The sequence below is a fragment of the Chlorocebus sabaeus genome, chromosome 5 (assembly GCF_047675955.1).
Source record: "Chlorocebus sabaeus isolate Y175 chromosome 5, mChlSab1.0.hap1, whole genome shotgun sequence".
Lineage (NCBI taxonomy): Eukaryota > Metazoa > Chordata > Mammalia > Primates > Cercopithecidae > Chlorocebus > Chlorocebus sabaeus.
The window spans coordinates 43,421,498-43,444,317 of NC_132908.1; the positions used below are offsets into that span (position 1 = coordinate 43,421,498).

The following is a 22,820-nucleotide window of genomic DNA, read 5'->3' on the forward strand; positions in this document are numbered from 1 at the left end:
CGGCTAATATTTTGTATTTTTAGTAGAGACAGGGTTTCATCATGTTGGCCAGGCTGGTCTCAAACTCCTGACCTCAGGTGATCCACCCCCCTCCGCCTCCCAAAGTGTTGGGATTACAGGCCTGAGCCACCGTGCCCATCCGATTTTCTGCTTTTTCAAATCTCACCTTTAACTCTACCTCCAGAAGTACCTGAAAGTGCCAATTCCTGTGCCTGGCCCTTCTCAACAGACAGAAAAGACTGACTCCTAAGCCAGCGGTAGGGAGAACCAAGTCAGTTTCCACTTGTCCATGTGCTTTTCAACTTCTGAGTTTTACATATTTTATTTCCTTTCTCTTTTTTTTTTTTTTTTTTTTTTGTTTTGAGTTTACATATTCTTGTAATCTTCTTACTTTTTGTTTACTCTCAAAGCTTCGCTAACATGCCAGGTGATGCATACATTGAATCAGCCATCTCTACCTAGAACTGAAGCTGACCCTCAACCCCCAAAGAAATCCCAGTCCTAAGTTAACAAGAAGAAACACAGAAAATCCTACTCCCCTTTTAGTCTCCTGAGACCAACCAAGTCTCCTGAGTCCAACCCTATGGAACTATGAAAGAGGAAAGTTCCTGTGATCTTGCAATCCGGGCTGTAGTGGATTATAACAGCTGTTGTCTGGGACTGCCCAGCACCTCTCCTTCTGGTGCACCTGATGCAGACATAACCAATCATAGCATCTCATTACCCGGGGCAGAGGGATTGGCCCAGGAGTGGACATATGCTTCAGCCACGACCAATCAGCGTCCTTCCCTGGGATAAATATGCGGCTTCTGGGAAAAGCAACTGCAGTAGAAAAAGGGCTTTGAAGATGAAAAGTTGGGCGGCACCAGCGAGGTGCCCAGGTGGGAGATGCTGATGGAGCCAGGAGGACGCTGCTGAGCCCCTGCTGGCCTGACAGCCAACACATGATGGCAATAGAGAAGTTCAAAGTGTGCCTTCTCGGGGACACCGGTGTTGGGAAATCAAGCATTGTGTGTTGATTTGCCCAGGATCACTTTGGCCACAACATCAGCCCTACCATTGAGGTATCTTTTGTGACCAAAACTGCGCCTTGTGGAAATGACCTTCACAAGTTCCTCCTCTGGGACACTGCTGGCCAGGAATGGTTTCATTCGTTGGCTCATATGCTATGGAGGATCGGCTGCAGCTGATACAGTGCATGATGTTACCCAAACAGGATTCATTTCATATCTTGAAGAAGTGGGATAAAGAGCTGAAAGAACATGGGCCGGAAAAAATTGTAATGGCTATTACTGAAACAAGTGCCATCTCTCAGATATTAGGGAGTTTCCCCTGAAGGATGCTGAGGAATATGCTGAATCCATGGGTGCCATCATGGTTGAGACAAGGGCAAAAAATGCTATTAATATCAAGGTATCAGCCACCAGATCTCATCCTTGGAGAGGATGAAAATGGAAACAATGGAGCGATCAAACTCAGGAAGAAAATCATGCAAATCAGCCACAGATACTGTTGGCCCAAGGCCAGCTGTCCCTGACACTTGAAGAAGCCAGACCCCATGCCCTGAGTGCTGCTGAAAGACCCCATGCTTGGTGGCCTGGCACCTCACTTTCAGAAGAGTAAGTGAGTTGGCTTTACATCCTGGAAGACCTACAGAGTGGGGCAGGAAATGTCCCTAAAACAGATTTTAGAAAACTCTGGAAAAACCCACCACACCACCACAAAATGGCAGTCAGTATGTGAAATGCACATGGGAGGGATGATAGTTAATAGGTAATAAGTGTAGTTACATTTTTGCTAAAAACCTTTAAAAATTCTTGGATTTCTATAAAGGCCTACTGACTTATTATGTGTATGGGATTCTACAGTGGTGTTCCACTCAGATTTCCTGTGCTATCTATCCAAACTTCAGTAACTTCTGCAGTGCCGTTGCCTTTGTTACCTAACCAACCTTCACGGAAAGGCAGATTTAATTCGGGAGGTTAGTTTTTAGCTAGCTTTAGAAGTAAGCTTTATCGCTTTTCTGAAGGAAATCAGAGAAGTGTCAATGGACCATCACTCAGACTGAGATTTGAGCTATTATAGAACCTGGGAAATATGTATTAGAAAACTGTTGTCTACACCTCTTTTAATTGGTGAACATTTTTCTAAGTTGTGGTCATATATAAACAAAAAAACCAAATCAGACTAAATCATTGCATGTAATTTTGGGATTGGGAGGCCTAGTTCCTCAAAAAGCTAAATGGAATTACCATATGATGATTACCATAACAGCTGTATTCACAATAGCCAAAAAGGGAAAATAATCCAAATGTCCATCAACAGATGAACGGATAAACAAAGTGGTCCATGCATACAATGCAATATTCAAATATAAAAAGCTATGAAGCACTGCTGCATGCTGCAACATGAATGAGCCTTGAAAATATTATGCTGAGATCAAACAAGAAGTTAAAGACCATGTATTGTATGATTCCATTTCTATGACATGTCCAGAAGAGGCAACTCCATAGACACAGAAAGTAGATTAGTCATTGCCAGAGCTGGAAGAATGGAGAGAGAGTAACTGCAAGGGATACAGATTTCTTTTGGGAGTGAGGGACATGTTCTCGGGTTAGATCATGCTGATAGTGGTACGACTTTGAGAATATATTAAAAACCACTGAACTGTACACTTTAAGGATTGAATTTTAAGATGTATAAATTATATTGCAATACAAAGAAAATAAAGGCAGAATCCATGTGGTAGGAGGTGGTTAATCTACTTGACGGATTTATTTTCTCATCATCTTAAATATAAACAGTGGGGAGGGCCGAGCCCTAGCGGGCCGGGGGGAATCGGCAGGGCTGGGTCCCCTCTGCGCTCAGAGCCGCCCCAGCCTGTGCCCGAGGTCTGATTACAGAAGGAAACTTGGCCCTTTCCTGCCGGTATTGTGGCGGGGAGCTTCTGTCTAGGGAGGGAGGCAAACGGCCTCGGGCACGCCCCCACCTCCAGGGACAAGGGAAATGAGGGTGAGGGCCCCACATGCACTGGCGGAGACGCTGCTGAGCCTCGAGAGGATGATCTGGAAGAAGCTGGGATCAGGATGACGAAACTTTTGGTGACGCAGAACAAAGGCACCACGCCCCAGGGCAGGAGGCCGGGGAGTCACCCACGACCACACTCAACTTCAAAACGCAATTCTGAAAGGGCAAGAAAGTTCAGAAAGTCCATTGCTAGGGCCAGGAAGTAGAAACCATGGAGACCCCAGGCTCAAAGATTAGTGGTTCCAGACCCCTGAAGCCTTCACGTGTAACTACGCGACGCGTGCGGGCTGAGCTGACACCAGGCCGGACAACAGCTGCCCGTGTCCTGAGGTCTGAGCATTTGCTGCATGGTCACCTAGGGAGTGACGTCCGCCAGGAGTGCGGGAAAACGTTTCCTGTGAAGGCAGTGGATAAAGCTGAGAAATGCCACACAGCGGACAAGCCGTTTGTGAAATGCGCACAAAAGGTTTCACCACAGAGGCCCACCTGAAAGAACGCCTAAAAATCCACTTAGGGGCCAGGCGTGATGGCTTATGTCTGTAATACCAGCACTTTGGGAGGCCAAGGTGGGTGGATCACTTGAGGTCAGGAGCTGGAGACCAGCCTGGCCAACATGATGAAACCCCGTCTCTACCAAAAATATAAAAATTAGCCAGGCATAGTGGTACACGTCTAAAATACCAGCTACTTGGGAGGCTGAGGCAGGAGAATCACTTGAGCCCAGGAGGTGGAGGTTGCAGTGAGCACAGATCCTGCCACTGCACTCCAGCCTGGGTGACAGAGTCAGACTCCATCTCAAAACATACACACGGCCGGGTGCAGTGTGTCACACCTATAATCACAGCACTTTGGGAGGCCAGGGCAGGCGGATCACAAGATCAGGAAATTGAGACCAGCCTGACCAACATGGTGAAACCCCATGTCTACTAAAAATACAAAACTTAGCCAGGCGTGGTGGTGGGTGTCTGTAATGCCAGCTATTTGGGAGGCTGAGGCAGGAGAATCGTTTGAACCCAGGAGGCAGAGATTGCAGTAAACCAAGATCACGCCATTGCACTCCAGCCTGGGTGACAGTGGGAGACTCCATCTCAAAACAAAAAAGATACACACACACATACGATGCACACACACTGGATGTAATCCCTACAGTTGTGAGCTGTGTGGAAAATTATTTACTTAAAGCGCTGTCCGAGAGTTCACAGTAACAAAAGAGTTTGCATGCCACATGAGTGACAAAGCCTTCAAACCCAAGTCCCACCTCAAGATCACAAAAGAAGACACAGAAAGGAAACGCCTTGCATGTGGCTCCTGCACTGAGGCATTTATTTGCCAAGATGTCTGCTCCGTAAAGGCACGAGAACTATGTGCCCTGTGAAAGGATGCAGGTTGCCCACAGTGCCATCCAGCAGGGGACCCAGCTGCTGCAGGCAGCATCGATGGCAGAAGCAGAGCAGCAGCTGGAAACACAGCCTGGAGCTTGGGATAGGGGACAGAGACACTGCCTGGGAAGTAGAGACAGAGATGACATGGATCATAACGAATGAGGGCCAGTTACCCATTTCTGTGGAAGTGTATGGAGCAATGAACTCAGTTGACTTCAGGCAGTGCTTAGATATTTGTAAGACTTTCCAAAGAAATGACGTTCCTCAGTTCTGACCACACCATTTCACTGCCTTGTCTGGTGATTTTGACAACTCCCGTGTCCAGTTCAGAAGTCAGAGACTTCTATCCCATCTTTAATTGCACTACACTCGCCACACTGTCAAGTGCCCTGCACAGAGTACTAAGTGAATTTTCTAATCACAATCCTGTTGACTTATGGTCAAAAGAGCAGGTTTAGTAACTTAATAATTAAGTTCTTCAGAAAGACGCAGAAAATATTGGTGGGTGACCAAGAACAACGTGCAAATATAAAACCAAGTTCAAGAAATGCAGAACGGTGTTAGATTTATGTTTGGATTAATTTTACATTACAGTTTTTCACTGTTTTGTGGACAAATCATGATTGCTTTGCTGAAGTGTTTCTTCATCCATTTTGATTGCCCTGTACCTACCCCAGAAGCTGAAGTCACACAGACTGAAGGCTGAGCAAACCCATGACGGTGGTGATCTTGGGGCTGAGCTCTTAGGTTCTTGTGACTGGGGGCAATGCCATGCCACACCAGCTAAGATTTGTGGAGTGGTGCAGTGTGAGGAGAAAAGGCTCTCAGAGACAAGGCTTTACATGTGTAACAATTCCAAGGTTTCCTAGATTAAAATAATTCTTAATTGATTTTGAAATTGGATATTTAGAATTGAAATCAGAACAAGAACAGATATGTTTCTTTAGATACATTTGTGTAACTTCACAGAATGTCATCAAGATTTTGGGGACTCCGGGGCACATGATTTATCCATAAAGGAGATGCAGTATATTTATTTAATTGATTTAAGATCTGTTAAGTGTGTAAAAAAATAAACAACGCAGTAATCACAAATAAAATACCTATTTAATAAAGCATGCCCTATTGAGCAACATCTTAAAGTAGGTAGCTCAAGGTTAACTCTATAGACCTGAAAATTATTAAAATGTTACTTTTGAAATATTTTCAGTACCAATTTTCCATAAATTTCATCTGGCTTCCAATAACTGTCCACCTTAGGAAGGTGTCACGGGCTAACTGTCTCTCACAAAATTCATAAATTGAAATTATGTTGAAGTCTTAACCTATGTGCCTTAAAATCTGACTGTATTTCGAGACAGGTCCTGTATATTAAAAGTAAAATGAGTCCTTATGGGTGGGCCCTAATCCAATGTGACTGGCATCCTTATAAGAGATTAGGATACAAACAGGCACAGAGACCATGTGAAGGCAAAGGGAGAAGTCAGCCATCTACAAGCTAGACACCTGCAGATTGGTACTCAGTGATACCACAGGGGACCCTCTGCAGGTTTCTGGTGCCGTCTGTGCATCTCCTTCCCTTCCAGTGCTCTGTCTTGCAAATTCTGGCTGCCTTGGCCTCAACTCTGAGTCTGTCTCCCTGACTTAGTGAATTAACCGGGCTTCATTTCCACTCCCTGCACTGAGGCCTGGAATCTGCCTTTAGGCACTAAGCTGGTGTAATTGTAGAACTTACTTTTTCAGTTTTCTTCTTAGGTATTATCGCCCTGTGTTGTCTGTTATGTAACATCTGGAAAACCATTGTCTCAGGTATCTTGTCCAGTCTTCTAGGTAAGGTATGGGGGGAAACCTGAGACCTATTACTCAATCTTGGCTAAAAACTGGTCTTGAATCATCCAGATTGGAACAATTTCCAAAGGAAGTGGGAGACTCTGTATCGGTAGCCAATTGGTAAGCAGGTCAAATTTCTAAGATTTCTCTAGCTCATTTTTGTTGAAATTTGACTAAAATGGTTGATGTTTGACTGTGGACACATTTGAGAAAACTTAGATAAAGGGGAGTCTGGGTGGAATGGATCCATGACATTAACCCTTTCAGATGAACACATTCACATCCCAGAATCTCAGATATTCCTGGTTCTATTTGCTTACATGCAAAATTAAGACTTTTCTGCATTCAGGCCTATTTGTTTGGATGATGTCAAAGGTGGGTGGAAATAATCTTTGCATTGTTCTCATGGGAAGCATAATACATTATAGTTATTTGTGATTTTTTTTTTTTTTTTTTTTTTTTTTTTTTTTTTTTTTTTTGAGATGGAGATTTGTTCTTGTCACCCAGGCTGGAGTTCAATGGCATGATCTCGGCTCACTGCAACCTCTACCTCCTGGGTTCAAGTGATTCTCCTGCCACAGTCTCCCTAGTAGCTGGGATTATAGGTGCCCGCCACCACACCTGGCTTATTTTTGTATTTTTAGTAGAGACAGGGTTTCACCATGTTGGCCAGGCTGGTCTCGAACTCCTGACCTTAGGTGATCCACCCACCTCGGCCTCCCAAAGTGCTGGGATTACAGTAAGCACAAATAAAATACCTATTTAATAAAGTATGCCCTATTTAGCAACATCTTAAAGTAGGTAGCTCAAGGTTAATCACTGTGCCCAGCCTGTGATTTTTTTTAAGAGACGGGGCCTCACTCTGTCACCCAGGCTGGAGTGCAGTGGTGCAATCATAGCTCACTGTAGCCTCTAACTCCTGGGTTCAAGCAATCCTCCTACTTCTACCTCCTAGAACCACAGATGTAGTTAGAATCTAGAGTAGCTAGAACCACAGATGCATGCTACCATGCCTTCCAAATTTTTAAAACTTTTTAGAGGTGAGGTCTTGCTGTGTTGCCCTGGCTGGTCTCAAACTTTTAGCCCCAAGCGATCTTCCCACCTCAGCCTCCCAAAGTGCTGGGATTACAGGCATCCAGCCTAAAATAAATTTTTAAGAAGCAGCTGACAACTTCCATTAATGCATGGAAAGTCAACATTGGAAATATGACTGCCCAAAATTCTGCAAATGTTGATAATGGCTAAAGGCTATTCTGTCTAGCAAATTTTAGGCTAAGAAATTTTGTGGGATTGCAACTACTGTGATAATACATAAGAGGATCGTGTGCCTCGTAAGAGATGTTTAAAAATCAAGAGGTTCATAATCAATAGCTTAAAAACAAACTCATATTTCTTGTATCCCATGCAATTCTGCAGAATAAATGGTTCTGGGGCAGGGGCAACGGGTGAGGTAAAGTAATAAACAACTCTTCTTTATGTTTCTTTTAGAAGTCCCACCATCTATAGCACTTAACACAGGATCAGACAAAAAGTTCCCAGCACATATTTAGATTCACTGGTTGATGGCCATCATCAGAATGGCTGCTCTTGTCCACATCAAGGAATCTGAGTATCCATGAACAGATTTACTGGTGACTGGTGCAAATAATCAATCTTATAACAATCAAAGTAATTTAAAATATAAATGTTTTTAATCTTTGTCAGTTGGAAAGGCAGAAAACTTTAAGATTATACTCCCTAAAGCAGCGTTTTTCTTAACAGCCAAAAGATGGAAACAACCCAAATATCTATCAATAGATAAATAGAGGAATAAATAAATTGTTGTATGTACATAAGTGGAATAGTACTAGGCCATAAAAAGAAAGTACTCATGCCTAGCTATAGAATCAACATAGGTTGCTACAACTTGGAAGAACCTCAAATATATTATGCTAACTGAAAGAAGCCAGACACAAAGGGGTACATATTACATGATTCCATTTATTTGCTATATCAAGAATAGGCAAATCCATAAAGACAGAAAGCAGATTAGGTCCCTATTCACTTCTTGGTCTCCTCTGTTCCAAAAGACCCCCACAGGCTCCTCTGGGGCTTCCATCATCCTGTGACCTGCAGGTAGTAGCAGATCTGTTGGGAGACCATTCAGATACTACAGAAGCTGGGAAATGGACTAATGGCCTTTGAGGTTGTGGGCTGTAACTTCACCCTGCAGGGGTGGGCTTGGCAGGATCCTTCCCAAAAGGATCTCTATAGGGAATGCAACGTGGGAAACTTTTAGAAACATAGCTTCTATAGGAAACAAATGAGAAAACCAGACCACTAAGGATCAGTATAAAAATTCTTGGAGAAATCAAAGATGTCATATGGTAGTAAGACTGTGTGAAAGTAAAGAAGGTAGTCAGCATGGAGAAATGTTCAGCCAGATTCCAAATCTTAATCTGAACAAGAAAATTCCTACTGGAGTAAAGCTGTTGTGGGAATCAGGAGACTGGAGAGACCAATAGGTGGATCAGGAGGATTTTATTGAGTGCACTAGTGGATTAATATCAAGGGACTGGGCCTAGAACAAAGACAGGACTTGACTTTTTTTTTTTTTTTTTTGACACGGAGTCTCGCTCTGTCGCCCAGGCTGGGGTGCAGTGGTGCGATCTGGGCTCACTGCAAGCTCCGCCTTCCGGGTTCACAGGACTTGACTTTTATACACACTTCTAAAAGGGGGTTGGCTAGTTTGAAACAAGCTTACAGTGGCGTGAAGCATAGTAGAGCAAAAGTGAGTGTACAGAAGCAGAACAAAGGCAGTAAATCAAACTGTGACAGGTTCATAACTCAGACTTACATGTGACTCTTGCTATGCGGCCAAGATGGCTGTTATGTAGGTTTGCTCAAGTCCCTTGCAGGAGCTTATAACCTTCGCTATGGTGCCTAGATAGCTGCAATCCAGGCCTGCTCAGGCATATCTTATGACCTTCACTGTGCTACTTAGATGAAAAACAGAATACTTTGAGTTAGTAGTTACAGAAAACAGGAACCTATAAACTCATAAGTTTTCTCACACTATAGGGGAAAGGAAAATAAGAACAATTTGTTTTTCTTCTCATGTTGAGGGAGTGCTGGGAGACTCTCCAGAGCACATTCCTTGGAGCCCTGGCTTCTTAGATAATGTTATCGAGACTTTGCCTAGGTCTGGAGTTTGCCCGTTACTTCTTTTGGGATGAGTCAACCTAATACAGAAAGCTTGTTTTTCTAAAAAAAAAAAAACCTTATTTTTTTCTTTTTATTTTTCTTTCTTTTACTTTCCTGCCCCAAATCCATGTAAAAGCAGCATGTGTAGAAACGTCTTCACCTGCCATGCCTCCCTTTGGAGGCGTATCATACCTAATTCTGGACACAAATCATGAGTGTGAGGAATGCAGAGAGAAGACATACACATGTAAACAATGTGGAAAAGTCTTCATTTCTCACCAGTGTCCAAGGACACATGGTAATACACACTGGAAGTTGATATTATGAATGTACAGTATGTGGGAAAGCCTTTGATTTTCCCAATTCATTGCAAATCCATCAGAGAACTCACACTGAAGAGAAACCCTACAAATGAAATCAACGTGGGAATCCTTCAGTTTTTCCAGGTCCTGTCAAATACATGAAAGAATTCACACTAGCAAAAGACTATGAATATAGGGAATGTAGGAAAAGATCCATTTTGCCTTTGTCTCTTAAAATACATGAAAGGATTCACACTGGATAAAAATTCTATATATGTAAGAAATGTGGTAAAGCTTTCAGATATTTCAGTTCCCTTGATAACCACGAACTACAGCAAAACCCTATCAATATAAGGAATGTGTTAAGACTTTGCTCATTCCAGCCCCCTTCATAATCATAATTAAACTCATACTAGGGAGAAACTCTATGAATGTAATTAATGAGGTAAAACCTTCAGATATTCCAGTTCCCTCCGCAACCGTAAAAGAACTCATACTGGTGTGAAGCCATACAAATATAAGAAATGTGAGGCCGGGGGCGGTGGCTCAAGCCTGTAATCCCAGCACTTTGGGAGGCCGAGACGGGCGGATCACAAGGTCAGGAGATCGAGACCATCCTGGCTAACACGGTGAAACCCCGTCTCTACTAAAAAATACAAAAAACTAGCCAGGCGAGGTGGCGGGCGCCTGTAGTTCCGGCTACTCGGGAGGCTGCGGCAGGAGAATGGTGTAGACTCGGGAGGCGGAGCTTGTAGTGAGCTGAGATCCAACCACTGCACTCCAGCCTGGGCGACAGAGCGAGATCCCATCTCAAAAAAAAAAAAAAAGAAAGCAATGTGGTAAAGGCTTCACTCATTCCAGTCACCTGCATAACCATGAAACAACTCATACTGGGGAGAAACTCTATGAATGTAGGGAACATAGGAAAGCATTTGTTTTTCCATGTTCTCTTATAAGACGTTAAAATATTCACACTGGAGAAAAACCCTATGTGTGTAAGAAATGTGGTAAAGTATTCACTCTTATTTGTTCCCTTTAACTACATGGAAGAACTCACACTGGCCCAGTGTGGTGACTTACATCTGTAATCCCAGCACTTTGGAAGGCCAAGGTAGGTGGATCACCTGAGGTTAGGAGTTTGAGACCAGCCTGGCCAACATGGCAAAAGACTGTCTCTACTAAAAAAATACAAAAATTAGCTAGGCATGGTGACGTGCACCTGTAGTCCCAGTTACTCAGGAGGCTGAGGCAGGAGAATCGCTTGAAACTGGGAGTGAGCCAAGATCATGCCATTGCATTCCAGCCTAGGTGACAGAGCAAGTCTCCATCAGAGGAGAGGGGAGGGGAAGGGAGGGGAGGGGAGAAAAAGAAAAGAAAAGAAAGAGAAGAGAACTCATACTGTAAAGAAACCTTATAAAAGTAAGAAATGTCATCAAGCTCTCATCCTTAGATGTTTAGTTCCAGGAACCAACTCTCATACAGCCTTTCTCAGTTGAGTTTCTATCACTTACAACTGAAAGAATTCTGGCAATGGGCTATAATACAACTATCAAAAGAATAAGGTGGATTTGTATGTATAGACATATTTTTCTGCACTATATTAAGGGAAAATAGCAATAGCAATTTTCAGAGCATTGGTATATTATGCCTGTTTTGTTGTTTTTAAAAGATATATATTTTTCTATTAATAGTGAGAACTGGAAAAAGAGAAGAATGTTCATTTCAACACATATAAGACTTTAAAACATATATACACATACATATATATTTAATCACAGAATAAAACAAAATGTTATAAAATTAAATGCTATGCATAAATTTTGCATCAAAGCCCAATTATCAAAATTTATTTCAGCTCAATTTCCATAAAAGCCTATGGAATGTACTTCCTAGGAAGGAATAAGAATAAAAATAGCAAACTGAATTACAAAGAAACATGAATGACATGGCTCTTATGAGCTCATTAGTGTTTTATAGAACTCTCTTCAATCTCCCTCTGAAAAGCAAAATCCAGAAAATGGTTATTTCACCATCCTTCTACAACTCCAGAAAAGTGAAGTATACACACTTGAAATCAAATGATTTCTGGACAGTTTATAAAAATATATTCATGTTACTATCTATGGTGCAAAAAACTGAGGAATGGAAATACATCTGAAGAAGCTGAAATAAAATACTCAAATCAAGGTATAGAATTTTGCTACCTGTCATAAATTCAAGGTCACACAAAGGGTGGACCATAAGGATAGGACACACGATTAGTCAACACAGAAGGCTATCCTTTTTCCACATCAGTGTTTTCATCTCAAATATCAAATCCATACCCTTCTAGAGCACTCCCTAAATTCCCTATGCTATACCATTTGAGATGTTTAACGCTCCATGATTGAGGCAAAATGTATTGCATATAACTTAAATAAGAACAAAGAAGGCCTACTCATTATAATGAATCATGTGAATAAAAATTAATATAAGCTTAGATTTAAGCTAAAATAGAAATAAAATCTGAAAAATTCCATGTTATAAAAAGGAACAAGGAACGTATTAATGTTACTAACTTATCTACAAAATCTAAACTAAGATAAAGTAGAAATTAAATTGAAAAATCAATGTGATTTGGGAGGCCGAGGTGGGTGGATCACCTGAGGTCAGGAGTTTGAGACCAGCCTGGCCAAAATGGTGAAACCCCGTCGGTGGCTCAAGCCTGTAATCCCAGCACTTTGGGAGGCCGAGACGGGCGGATCACGAGGTCAGGAGATCGAGACCATCCCGGCTAACCCGGTGAAACCCCGTCTCTACTAAAAAAATACAGAAAAACTAGCCGGGCGAGGTGGCGGGCGCCTGTAGTCCCAGCTACTCGGGAGGCTGAGGCAGGAGAATGGCGTGAACCCGGGAGGCGGAGCTTGCAGTGAGCAGAGATCCGGCCACTGCACTCCAGCCTGGGCGACAGAGCGAGACTCCGTCTCAAAAAAAAAAAAAAAAAAAAAAATACAAAAATTAGCCAGGCATGGTAGCAGGCACCTGTAATACGAGCTACTCGGGAGGCTGAGACATGAGAATCACTTGAACCCAAGAGACTGAGGTTGCAATGAGCCGAGATCATGCCACTGCACTCCAGCCTGGGTGACAAAACGAAGCTCCATCTCAAAAACAAAACAAAATAAAATAAATACAAAAAAAAATAGCTGGTCATGGTGGCGGGCACCTATAATCCCAGCTACTCAGGAGGCTAAGACAGGAGAATTGCTCGAATTCAGGAGGCGGAGGTTGTAGTAAGCCGAGATAGCGCCACTGCATTCCAGCCTGGGTGACAGAGCAAGACTCCATCACAAAAAAAAAAAAAAAAAAAAGTGTTGTGTTTTTTTTTAAGTTGAATAATTGGTTTTTATCTTAAGGCATCACATCTAGAGGCAAAAATTTTAAAAAAGAATAAAAGGTTTTAATATCAACATTTGGCTGAAACTGATGCAGAAATGAACATTACTTTTTGAACCTCTTTGCAACAAGATTTTTTTTTAAGTAAAAATACCTTTCAATGATCAAATAATAAATCTAACATAAATCCTACATTTAGTAGCACCCAAAAGAACAGAATTATTTTTTTACTCAAATTTAAAAAACAAACATAAGCACACTTAATGGGAAAAAATGTAATACTCTTTCTAAAGCATGAAAACAGATACCAAATACCATGTGTTCTTCAATGGACCACAAATGCTACACTGACACTATGGCCCATAGTGGGTTTGAAAAGATATAACAAGATTCAATTTTGTTATTTCATCACTATAATTTTAATCATTAGGCATATAAATGTCACATACAGTTTTTAAAATATAAATATTTTTAAAAGCTGTGTTTTACAATATGATACCAAGAACACACAGCAAATACAGTTTGTACAGTTAATCATTTTGCCTATGTCAGTAATATAATCAGAATACTGCAATGGTAAGAGAAAAATGCTTTTTTTTTTTTTCTTGAGACAGGGTCTCACTCTGTCACTCAGGCTAGAATGCAGTGGCACAATCACAACTCACTGCAGCCTCAACCTCCTGGGCTCAAGGATCCTCCAGCCTCAGTCTCCTGAGTAGCTGGAACTACATGCATGCACCACCACACCCAGCTAATTTTTTTTTTAATTTACTTTTAGTAGAGACAGGGTCTCACTATGTTGCCCAGGCTAGTCTCGAACTCCTGGGTTCAAGTGATCCTCCTGCCTCAGCCTCCCAAGGTGCTGCGATTACAAGTGTGAGCCACAACCTGGTCTGAAGAATACCTTGTTTTTAATCATTCCCATTCAGCAATAGTAAAAATGTTCTATGTACAACACTGGCTCTGAATAACACATTTCATTTCTGCTTCAAACTTCCTATGCTGTCTATCACTGTTTTGATGACTGCATAGCTCAACAGAAAAATGCATCCCATTGACAGTCTCAATAATAAGTCTGATTAGGCAGATAAATTCCCAATCATAAAAGCTTTTAAGACAAGTATTACACAAATACAAGATGGAAATCAGACTCACTGTAATTGGGATGAAAAGGCAACTCTAAGAAGAACCCTGTACATACGACATCTATTGCATTTTTATGCACTAGTCTTACATTCCCTTCCTTTCTTCCTCATCTTTGAAGTGCTAAAGGTAATTACACTAAAAAGTTACTACCAGGCTTAATATGAGAGAACCATGTGTACAAGAAAGCAAGACTTTCAGATAAGCAATCTCCAAATATTTTCTATTTTATATGCATTTATGATTTTTCTTATAAAGAGGGAGTGTTTTATGTGCAACACCTGCAAATGGAAATAAATCTACCTTTCACTCAAGCCCAAATAATCAAATATAAAACACAGACATTAAAGCAAACTACAATGGCAGCAGTGATTCTTAGGGCAGCATGTGCAAAATCCAGTCTTTTGCTACCTACTTACATCACTGTGGTCAGAAAAGAAATGTACCAAAACTACCTTTCCCATTCCACTTGAACTGGTTCCCCACAATCCCAACAAACATCTCCTGTGACATTAAGTTGTCATCAGCTTGAGTGATCCCCAGTTCACTTAACCTTTTCTTCTTAATCTGGCCTTTTTGTGTGGAGGCAGCAATTAGTTCATTTACAATTTCACAATTTCCCTCGACTTGCTCAGAAAGGTCAGTTCTTGCATAAAGCTCCATTTTACCAGTTGCACACTGCATCAGCTCTTCTAGATCCACTCCTTCAGTCACATCTGGCTCTCCACTTGTCTGAATTTTAAGTGCTTTATTTTCTGGAGAAACAAACAAATAATAACAAAGTTAAATACACAAGCTAACCCAACTAAAACATGTATTTCTACACAGTCTGTTAGAGCTTTCAGGTTTTTTTCAGCAAAGGATTTCTGCTGTCCTCTAACTGGATTTTACAAATTGTTTGCCATAAGATTCTCAACAAGCAGCTGCCTTGCTTTCTATGCCAAGGTTCCCTGAACCTCAGGCAGGATCAACAATTTTGAACTCTTCCTTCACCCTTTTCATCCCAGAATCACTTTTACTCAACAGACATTTCCTGGATAGTTACTATCTGCTAAGCACTGTGTCAGGAGCTAGGATGCAGACTGATAAGATAGCGCCACTTTTCTAAATGAAGTCCCAATCTAGCAGTTAATTCTAGATAGGCCCCATGATCCCCACCCCTGGGATTACTTTCATGGCTATAAAATGGCAGAAGAATTTTGCATTGTAATTTTACAATGTAATTAAGATTGCCAATCAGTTTTCTCCAGCTGGTTGCAAAAGAAGAAGTCAAGAGAAATTCAGAGCATGAGATTTGCCTTGAGGGATGTTCTCTGTTGCTGAGGTGGGGGGACCACAAGGCAAGAACCTGAGAGCAGGCTCTAGGAGCTGAATGCCAGCCCCAGCAAACAGCCAGCAGCCAGCAAGAAAATGGAGACTTCAGACCCACGAGCTAAAGGAATGAATTCTGCCAATGAACGACATGAATGCATCTGGAGGCAGAGTCTGCCCCCAGAGCTTTCAGATGAGTCCTGCCCAGCTGACACCTTGATTTTACTTTTTTGAGACCTGTGAAGAAATAAAGAACTTGCAGAGATGTAACTGGAGCGGATCCTGAAGGATGACAAGGACTACCCTTTAAACTCTTTCAGCCTGAAAAAGCTGATTAAATAAATAAACTGCTTTAAACTTTCCTCACCTACATCAAAGCTTGATAGTGATCTACCTCATAGCTTGAAGTTCACAGATTTCCACTGAGTTAGTTCCCCTTTGCTGCCAAGAACGGCAGGTGACAGGAAGGCATTTACTTCCACCAATAAAAACAGAGATAAACTCCACTATCCCCTCCAGGAAATGCAGCCTGCAACCTGGTACATTCATTTCACTGCCTCCAGCCTTAACAAATGCCAGTAGGAGTGACTGTTGCTATCACACACCCACCATAGCATCACACACCCACCGTTGCTATCACATACCCACCGTTGCTATCACACATCCACCCTCATTGAAAGCTAAGCATGATAAGGGAACTGCACAGAAACCACAACATCAAGATTTTGAATGACAGTTGAACTAGTTGACCTTGAGAGTTTCTTTCACATTCTATAATATCATGGCTTTATCAAGGTTCTCTCTCTCTGTCTGCCCAAGCAAATCCCAACAACCTTTTTTAAGGAACAGAGGAAGACTCAGATCCTTAATCAGCATTTAATGCTGAAATAAATTATGTCTGGTTTTTATATTAAAAATTACTAAACATAGGCCGGGCGCGGTGGCTCAAGCCTGTAATTCCAGCATTTTGGGAGGCCGAGACGGGCGGATCACGAGGTCAGGAGATCGAGACCATCCTGGCTAACACGGTGAAACCCCGTCTCTACTAAAAAATACAAAAAACTAGCCGGGCGAGGTGGCGGCACCTGTAGTCCCAGCTACTCGGGAGGCTGAGGCAGGAGAATGGCGTGAACCCGGGAGGCGGAGCTTGCAGTGAGCTGAGATCCGGCCACTGCACTCCAGCCTGGGCGACAGAGCCAGACTCCGTCTCAAAAAAAAAAAAAAAAAAAATTACCAAACATACCTTCAGTTCCATCTTCAGCATTTTCTTGCAGGTCAGAGAAGATTGTAGGTTTCACCAAGACAACACCATAACCTTCATTATTATGTATTATGTTATTCACCATGGATATCTTGGGAATGTCATAATGTTCATCTAAGAAGTCCTGTGACATTGAAAACAAATGTTTTAGGAACTGTCATATTCAACATTTCCTGCCTTAAAAATCTTCTTTATTCACACTATTCTAAAAATAAAGGAGAAAAGCTATGCTTCATCCCATGTTGTAGCACATTCTGAGCCCTTAGTGACACAGCTTTCCTCTGTCATTTCTGCAGATCTATAGGTAACAAAGCATTCTCACAAGAGATTCCAATCACTGACTACTGATATTATCAAAATGTGTATACTACTTGCTTTTCAAAACCAGAAAAACAGAACCCAACAATTTAATAAAGCATAATTTGTAGGTGAAGCCATTCTATCCGTTGAAAAGTGGGTGTTTTGGCCAATGCTCACCTTAATGAGGATCCCTTCCTTGCAGTGATGGATCCCATTGTCACTCAGGGTGCACTGACTCCCAGGGTAGATCTCTATACCGGCACCCTGTGAGTCACAGTTTGAGATAATGACAATCAGTTTTTAAAAGGCAAGACTGTAAGAGATTACTACAATTACTTCTTAGCCTTTAACACAGTACAAATGTACAGCACAAAGATAAAGTATTTTACAGGTAAGTGTTATCAGCCATTTTTAATCAACACTTCCATTTGTTCCATTTCTAGCAAGTTGTTGACAATTTATCACTTTCAAAACCACACACACACACTCACACATAGGCTAAGAGTGTCAACACTTGATTCTTGCTCTACTCTCTTTCATTCTAGATAAATGTTTTCTGATTCTGCCAAGAAAAAAAGTCATTAACAATTTTGTTGAAAGATGTACTTATTCAAAATGACCATTCTCTCAGATACTCAATTAGTTGGAGAAAAGTATTTGAATTTAGTAAAATATTGTAATTTGAGGATAGAAACAAGATCCCACATTTTCCAAAACGTGCCAGTTTTAAAATACCCCAACCCAACTTAAAAATCATTTCTATGAGTTAAACAATGGCTTTCCCTACCACACACATTAACATCAGCAGCCAGTTCAAGCGTCATTTAAACAGAGTAACCAGAAAGATCAAACATGACACTATTCTCTCACACCTCATGGCACCAAAAAACATAAGAGTAGTAAGAATTTATTTCCCAATGCTATGCAAGGCACTCTGGAAACAAAAATGATTCATTCAAACCTCTATAGTTATTTCAGCAACCATTTGGGAATAATTTAACACACAACAGCATCGATGAAGAAGAGTTGCTATAACCATTGATAACACATCTACTGCATGTATGTTCAGTTAATTTTCTAGTAGCAGTAGTATTCCATGAGAAAACATTTATTATTACTTAACCCTGTACATGTGCCTGAATCATATGTATACACCAATCTAACTCTTCTGTAGAGAGGACTTTAAAAATGTGCTAATTGGGCCTACTTCTAGGAGATTTTCAGTTTGGGGTTATGTGCAAAAAAAGATTAGGGGTGATTACATTAAAAAATATCTACAGCAAGATAGTTAAAATTAAATATCAAACTATCAGGAATCACATAAAATTTGTAAAGGAGAACAATTTAAACCAGTAGTCATGTAGCAAATGAAAGTCGTATTCAAAATATGTTATGAAAAGGAACAGATAATTTGGCAATTAAAAAGTAACTGAGGAGCCTGCCACTTCTGGGATGATGGAGTAGATGTCCCTATTCCTCCTGCTAGGTACAACCAAAAACAGTGGGCATTATATATAAAATAAGCATAAGACTGAAAAGTGGAGAGAATAAGACAGACAAGCTAGGGACCTCAGGACCCAAGAAACAACACCAACACAGTGGTAAGTTCCTTTCTTTTTGCTTCATAATCCCTAGACTTGGAGTTGAAGAAGCCAGCAATCCAGTACACCAACAGACATACACTTAAAAAAAAGCTGCTGTAACAAAAGGACTAGGCAACCTAGAAAGACAGAAAACTTTTAGATAATAATAGCTCTATTCCAGGTAAACACCACAGAATAAAACAGCAGCCCCAATCTCACCCATGCCAGCAAAGGTCAAGAGAAAAACCTAAACTTTTGCCTCCTCAAGGATGTAACCAGGTACCCAACACCTTGACTGGGGCAGTACCAGAGAAGATCAAGCAAGGAGCCAGGACTTTCATCCCCACCAACCACAGTTGCAAGGCCCTCCCTGCAGCAGTGTCAGTGAAAACTGTATGAGGAGCCTGGACTTGTACCCCTACCTGGCAGGGCCAAGACAACCACTCCCTCCCTATTGGGGCAGTGTCAGAGCAGGCCTCATGGAGATTCCAGACTTTCACCATTGCCCAGTGGTAACAAGACCACTCCCATATATCACAGTGCCAGTGGAGACCATGTAGGAAGCTAGACCTCCCATCCCTACATAGTAGTAACAAGGAGCTCCCCAACCCAACTTGGGTATCAATGGAGGCCAAGTGGGAAGCATGACATCTACCTCTACCAGTAAAAAGACGATGCCCATCTACCCCTAACCCTGTCCCTTCTTGTAGTATATCAGAGAAGCCAAGTTAAAACAGAAGATCCAGATTCTCACAACATAATACAAAAATATTTGAAAATCTTGTGTCATACCAAGAATCAGGAAAATGTCAAAATGAATAAGACAATCAACAGATGCCAAAACCAAGATGTCAGAGATGATAGAATTAACTGACAGTGATTTTAAAGCAGCCATGATAAAAATGCTTCAATAAGCAATTATGAACACATAAAAAAAATGAAAAATGAAAGTCTCAGCAAAGAAGTAGATGATATAAAAAACCAAATGGAAATTTTAGAACTGAAAAATACAATAACTAAAATAGAAAGCTCAGCGGATGTGCTCAACAGCAGAATGAAAACAACAGAGGAAAGAATCAGTGAACTAGAAGACAGAACAATAAAATTTACCCAATAGCAGAGAAAACATACTGAAAAAGAAAAGTGAACAGAGCTCCAGGGGTCTGCTGGAATATAACAAAAGATCCAATATTAATATCATCAGAGTCCTGGAAAGAGAAAAGAAAGATGGTGAAGCTAAAAACATACTTGAAGAAATAATGACTAAAAGCTCCCAAATTTGGCAGGATTTGGATAATAAGCCTACAGGTTCAAGAAGCTGAGCAGACACCAAACAGGATAAAGTCATAGAAATCCATGCCAAAATACATCATAATTAAAATAGTGTAAGCTAAAAACAAAAATCTTGAAAGCATCAATGAAAATTTTATGCCTTACCTATAGGAGAGCAAATGTGATTGACAGCATCAGAAACCATGGATGCCAGATGAAAGAGACAAAGTATTGTTCAAGGGCTAAAAGAAAAGAAATTGTCAACCCAGAATCTTACAACCAGTGAAAATATTCTTCAGGAACGAAGAGGAAATCAAGATATTCTAAGAAGAAGGGAAAATAAGAAAATTTGTCACCAGCAGACCTATCTTCATAGAATCACTAAAGGAAGTTATCTAAACAAAAATGATAAAAGAGAGGATCTTGGAACCTCAAAAAAAAAAAAAAAAAAAAAACCTACACAGTAAGCAAAGATATAGGTAAATAAATACAGTAAGCTTTCCTTCTCTTGAGTGTTCTAAATTATGTTTGACATTTGAAACAAAAATCATAAAATTGTCTAATATGGTTCTAGATGTATGTACATAAGGGAAATGTTTAAGACAGTTATAAAAAGGAGATGGTAAAGAATAATAAAAGAAGGCAAAGTTTCTATACTTTCCTTGAACTGGTGACACCAGTAAACTGTTGGTACATACAATATAAAACCTAGAGCAACCACTAAAAAAGCTATACAAGGAGATATTCTCAAAAACAAATGAAATTCTGAAAAATATTCAGGTATCCACAGTTGGCAGAAAAAAAGCAAATCACGAAATGAAAAGCAGAACAAACAGAAAACATGAAATAGACTAAAAGTTTAACATTAATAGTTAAATGTAAGTGGTCTAATTACAATTAAAAGACAAAGACTGCCTAAGTGGATTAAAAACATGACTCAACTATATGCTGCCTACAACTCACTTCAAACAGAATATAGGCAAGTTGAAATTAAAACAATAGAAAAAGACAATGCTAAAGGGATCAATTTAACAAGAAGAGCTAACTATCCTAAATATATATGCACCCAATACAGGAGCACCCAGATTCACAAAGCAAGTCCTTAGAGACCCACAAAGAGACTTAGACTCCCACATAATAATAATGGGAGACTTTAACACCCCACTGTCAACATTAGACAGATCAATGAGACAGAAAGTTAACAAGGATATCGGGGAATTGAACTCAGCTCTGCACCAAGCAGACCTAATAGACATCTACAGAACTCTCCACCCCAAATCAACAGAATATATATTCTTCTCAGCACCACATCACACTTATTCCAAAATTAACCACATAGTTGGAAGCAAAGCACTCCTTAGCAAATGTAAAAGAAGAGAAATTAAAACAAACTGTCTCTCAGACCACAGTGCAATCAAACTAGAACTCAAGATTAAGAAACTCACTCAAAACAAAACTGCTCAACTACATGGAAACTGAACAACCTGCTCCTGAATGACTACTAGGTACATAATGAAATGAAGGCAGAAATAAAGATGTTCTTTGAAACCAATGAGCACAAAGATACAACATACCAGAATCTCTGGGACACATTTAAAGTGGTGTGTAGAAGGAAATTTATAGCACTAAATGCCCACAAGAGAAAGCAGGAAAGATCTAAAACTGACACCCTAACATCACAATTAAAAGAACTAGAGAAGCAAGAGCAAACACATTCAAAAGCCAGCAGAAGGCAAGAAATCACTAAGATCAGAGGAGAACTGAAGGAGATAGAGACACAGAAAAACCTTCAAAAAATCAATGAATCCAGGAGCTGGTTTTTTAAAAAGATCAACAAAATTGATAGACCGCTAACAAGACTAATAAAGAAGAAAAGAGAAAAGAATCAAATAGACACAATAAAAAATAATAAAGGGGATATCACCACCAATCCCACAGAAACATAAACTACCATCAGAGAATACTATAAACACCTCTAGGCAAATAAACTAGAAAATCTACAAGAAATGGTTAAATTCCTGACACAAACACCCTCCCAACACTAAACCAGCAAGAAGTTGAATCCCTGAATAGACCAAGAGCAGGGTCTGAAATTGAGGCAATAATTAATAGCCTACCAACCAAAAAAAAGTCTAGGACCAGATGGATTCACAGCTGAATTCTATCAGAGTTGTACAAAGAGGAGCTGGTACCATTCCTTCTGAAACTATTCCAATCAATAGAAAAAGAGAGAATCCTCCCTAACTCATTTTATGAGGCCTGCATCATCCTGATACCAAAGCCTGGCAGGGACACAACAAAAAAAGAGAATTTTAGACCAATATCCCTGATGAACATTGATGCAAAAATCCTCAATAAAATACTGGCAAACCGAAACCAGCAGCACATCAAAAAGCTTATCCACCACGATCAAGTTGGCTTCATCCCTGGGATGCAACGCTGGTTCAACACACGCAAATCAATAAACGTAATCCAGCATATAAACAGAACCAAAGACAAAAACCACATGATTATCTCATAGATGCAGAAAAGGCCTTCAACAACAGTCAACAGCCCTTCATGCTAAAAACTCTCAATAAACTAGGTATTGATGAAACGTATCTCAAAATAATAAGAGCTATTTATGACAAACCCACAGCCAATATCATACTGAATGGGCAAAAACTGGAGGCATTCCCTTTGAAAACTGGCACAAGACAGGGATGCCCTCTCTCACCACTCCTATTCAATATAGTGTTGGAAGTTTTGGCCAGGGCAATCAGACAGGAGAAACAAAGGGGATTGAATTAGGAAAAGGGGAAGTCAAATTGTGCCTGTTTGCAGATGACATAAATGATTGTATGTTTAGAAA

The 22,820-nt window shown here is 40.6% G+C and overlaps 1 protein-coding gene and 1 pseudogene across 1 annotated transcript in view; one reads left to right on the plus strand and one right to left on the minus strand.

The window, feature by feature from the left end:
* Positions 1-809: 809 nt before the first annotated feature.
* On the plus strand, positions 810-1,955 carry LOC140711745 (ras-related protein Rab-31-like; annotated as a pseudogene).
* Positions 1,956-13,494: 11,539 nt separating this feature from the next.
* Positions 13,495-22,820, minus strand: part of SHCBP1 (SHC binding and spindle associated 1) — a 41,280-nt gene continuing 31,954 nt past the window's right edge. The window contains exons 11-13 of the mRNA XM_007992073.3: positions 17,292-17,378; positions 16,797-16,938; positions 13,495-14,997 (exon numbers count right to left, since the gene is read on the minus strand). Coding sequence (XP_007990264.2) covers positions 14,672-14,997; positions 16,797-16,938; positions 17,292-17,378 — 555 coding nt within the window. The 3' untranslated portion in view covers positions 13,495-14,671. The remainder of the gene's footprint in view (positions 14,998-16,796; positions 16,939-17,291; positions 17,379-22,820) is intronic.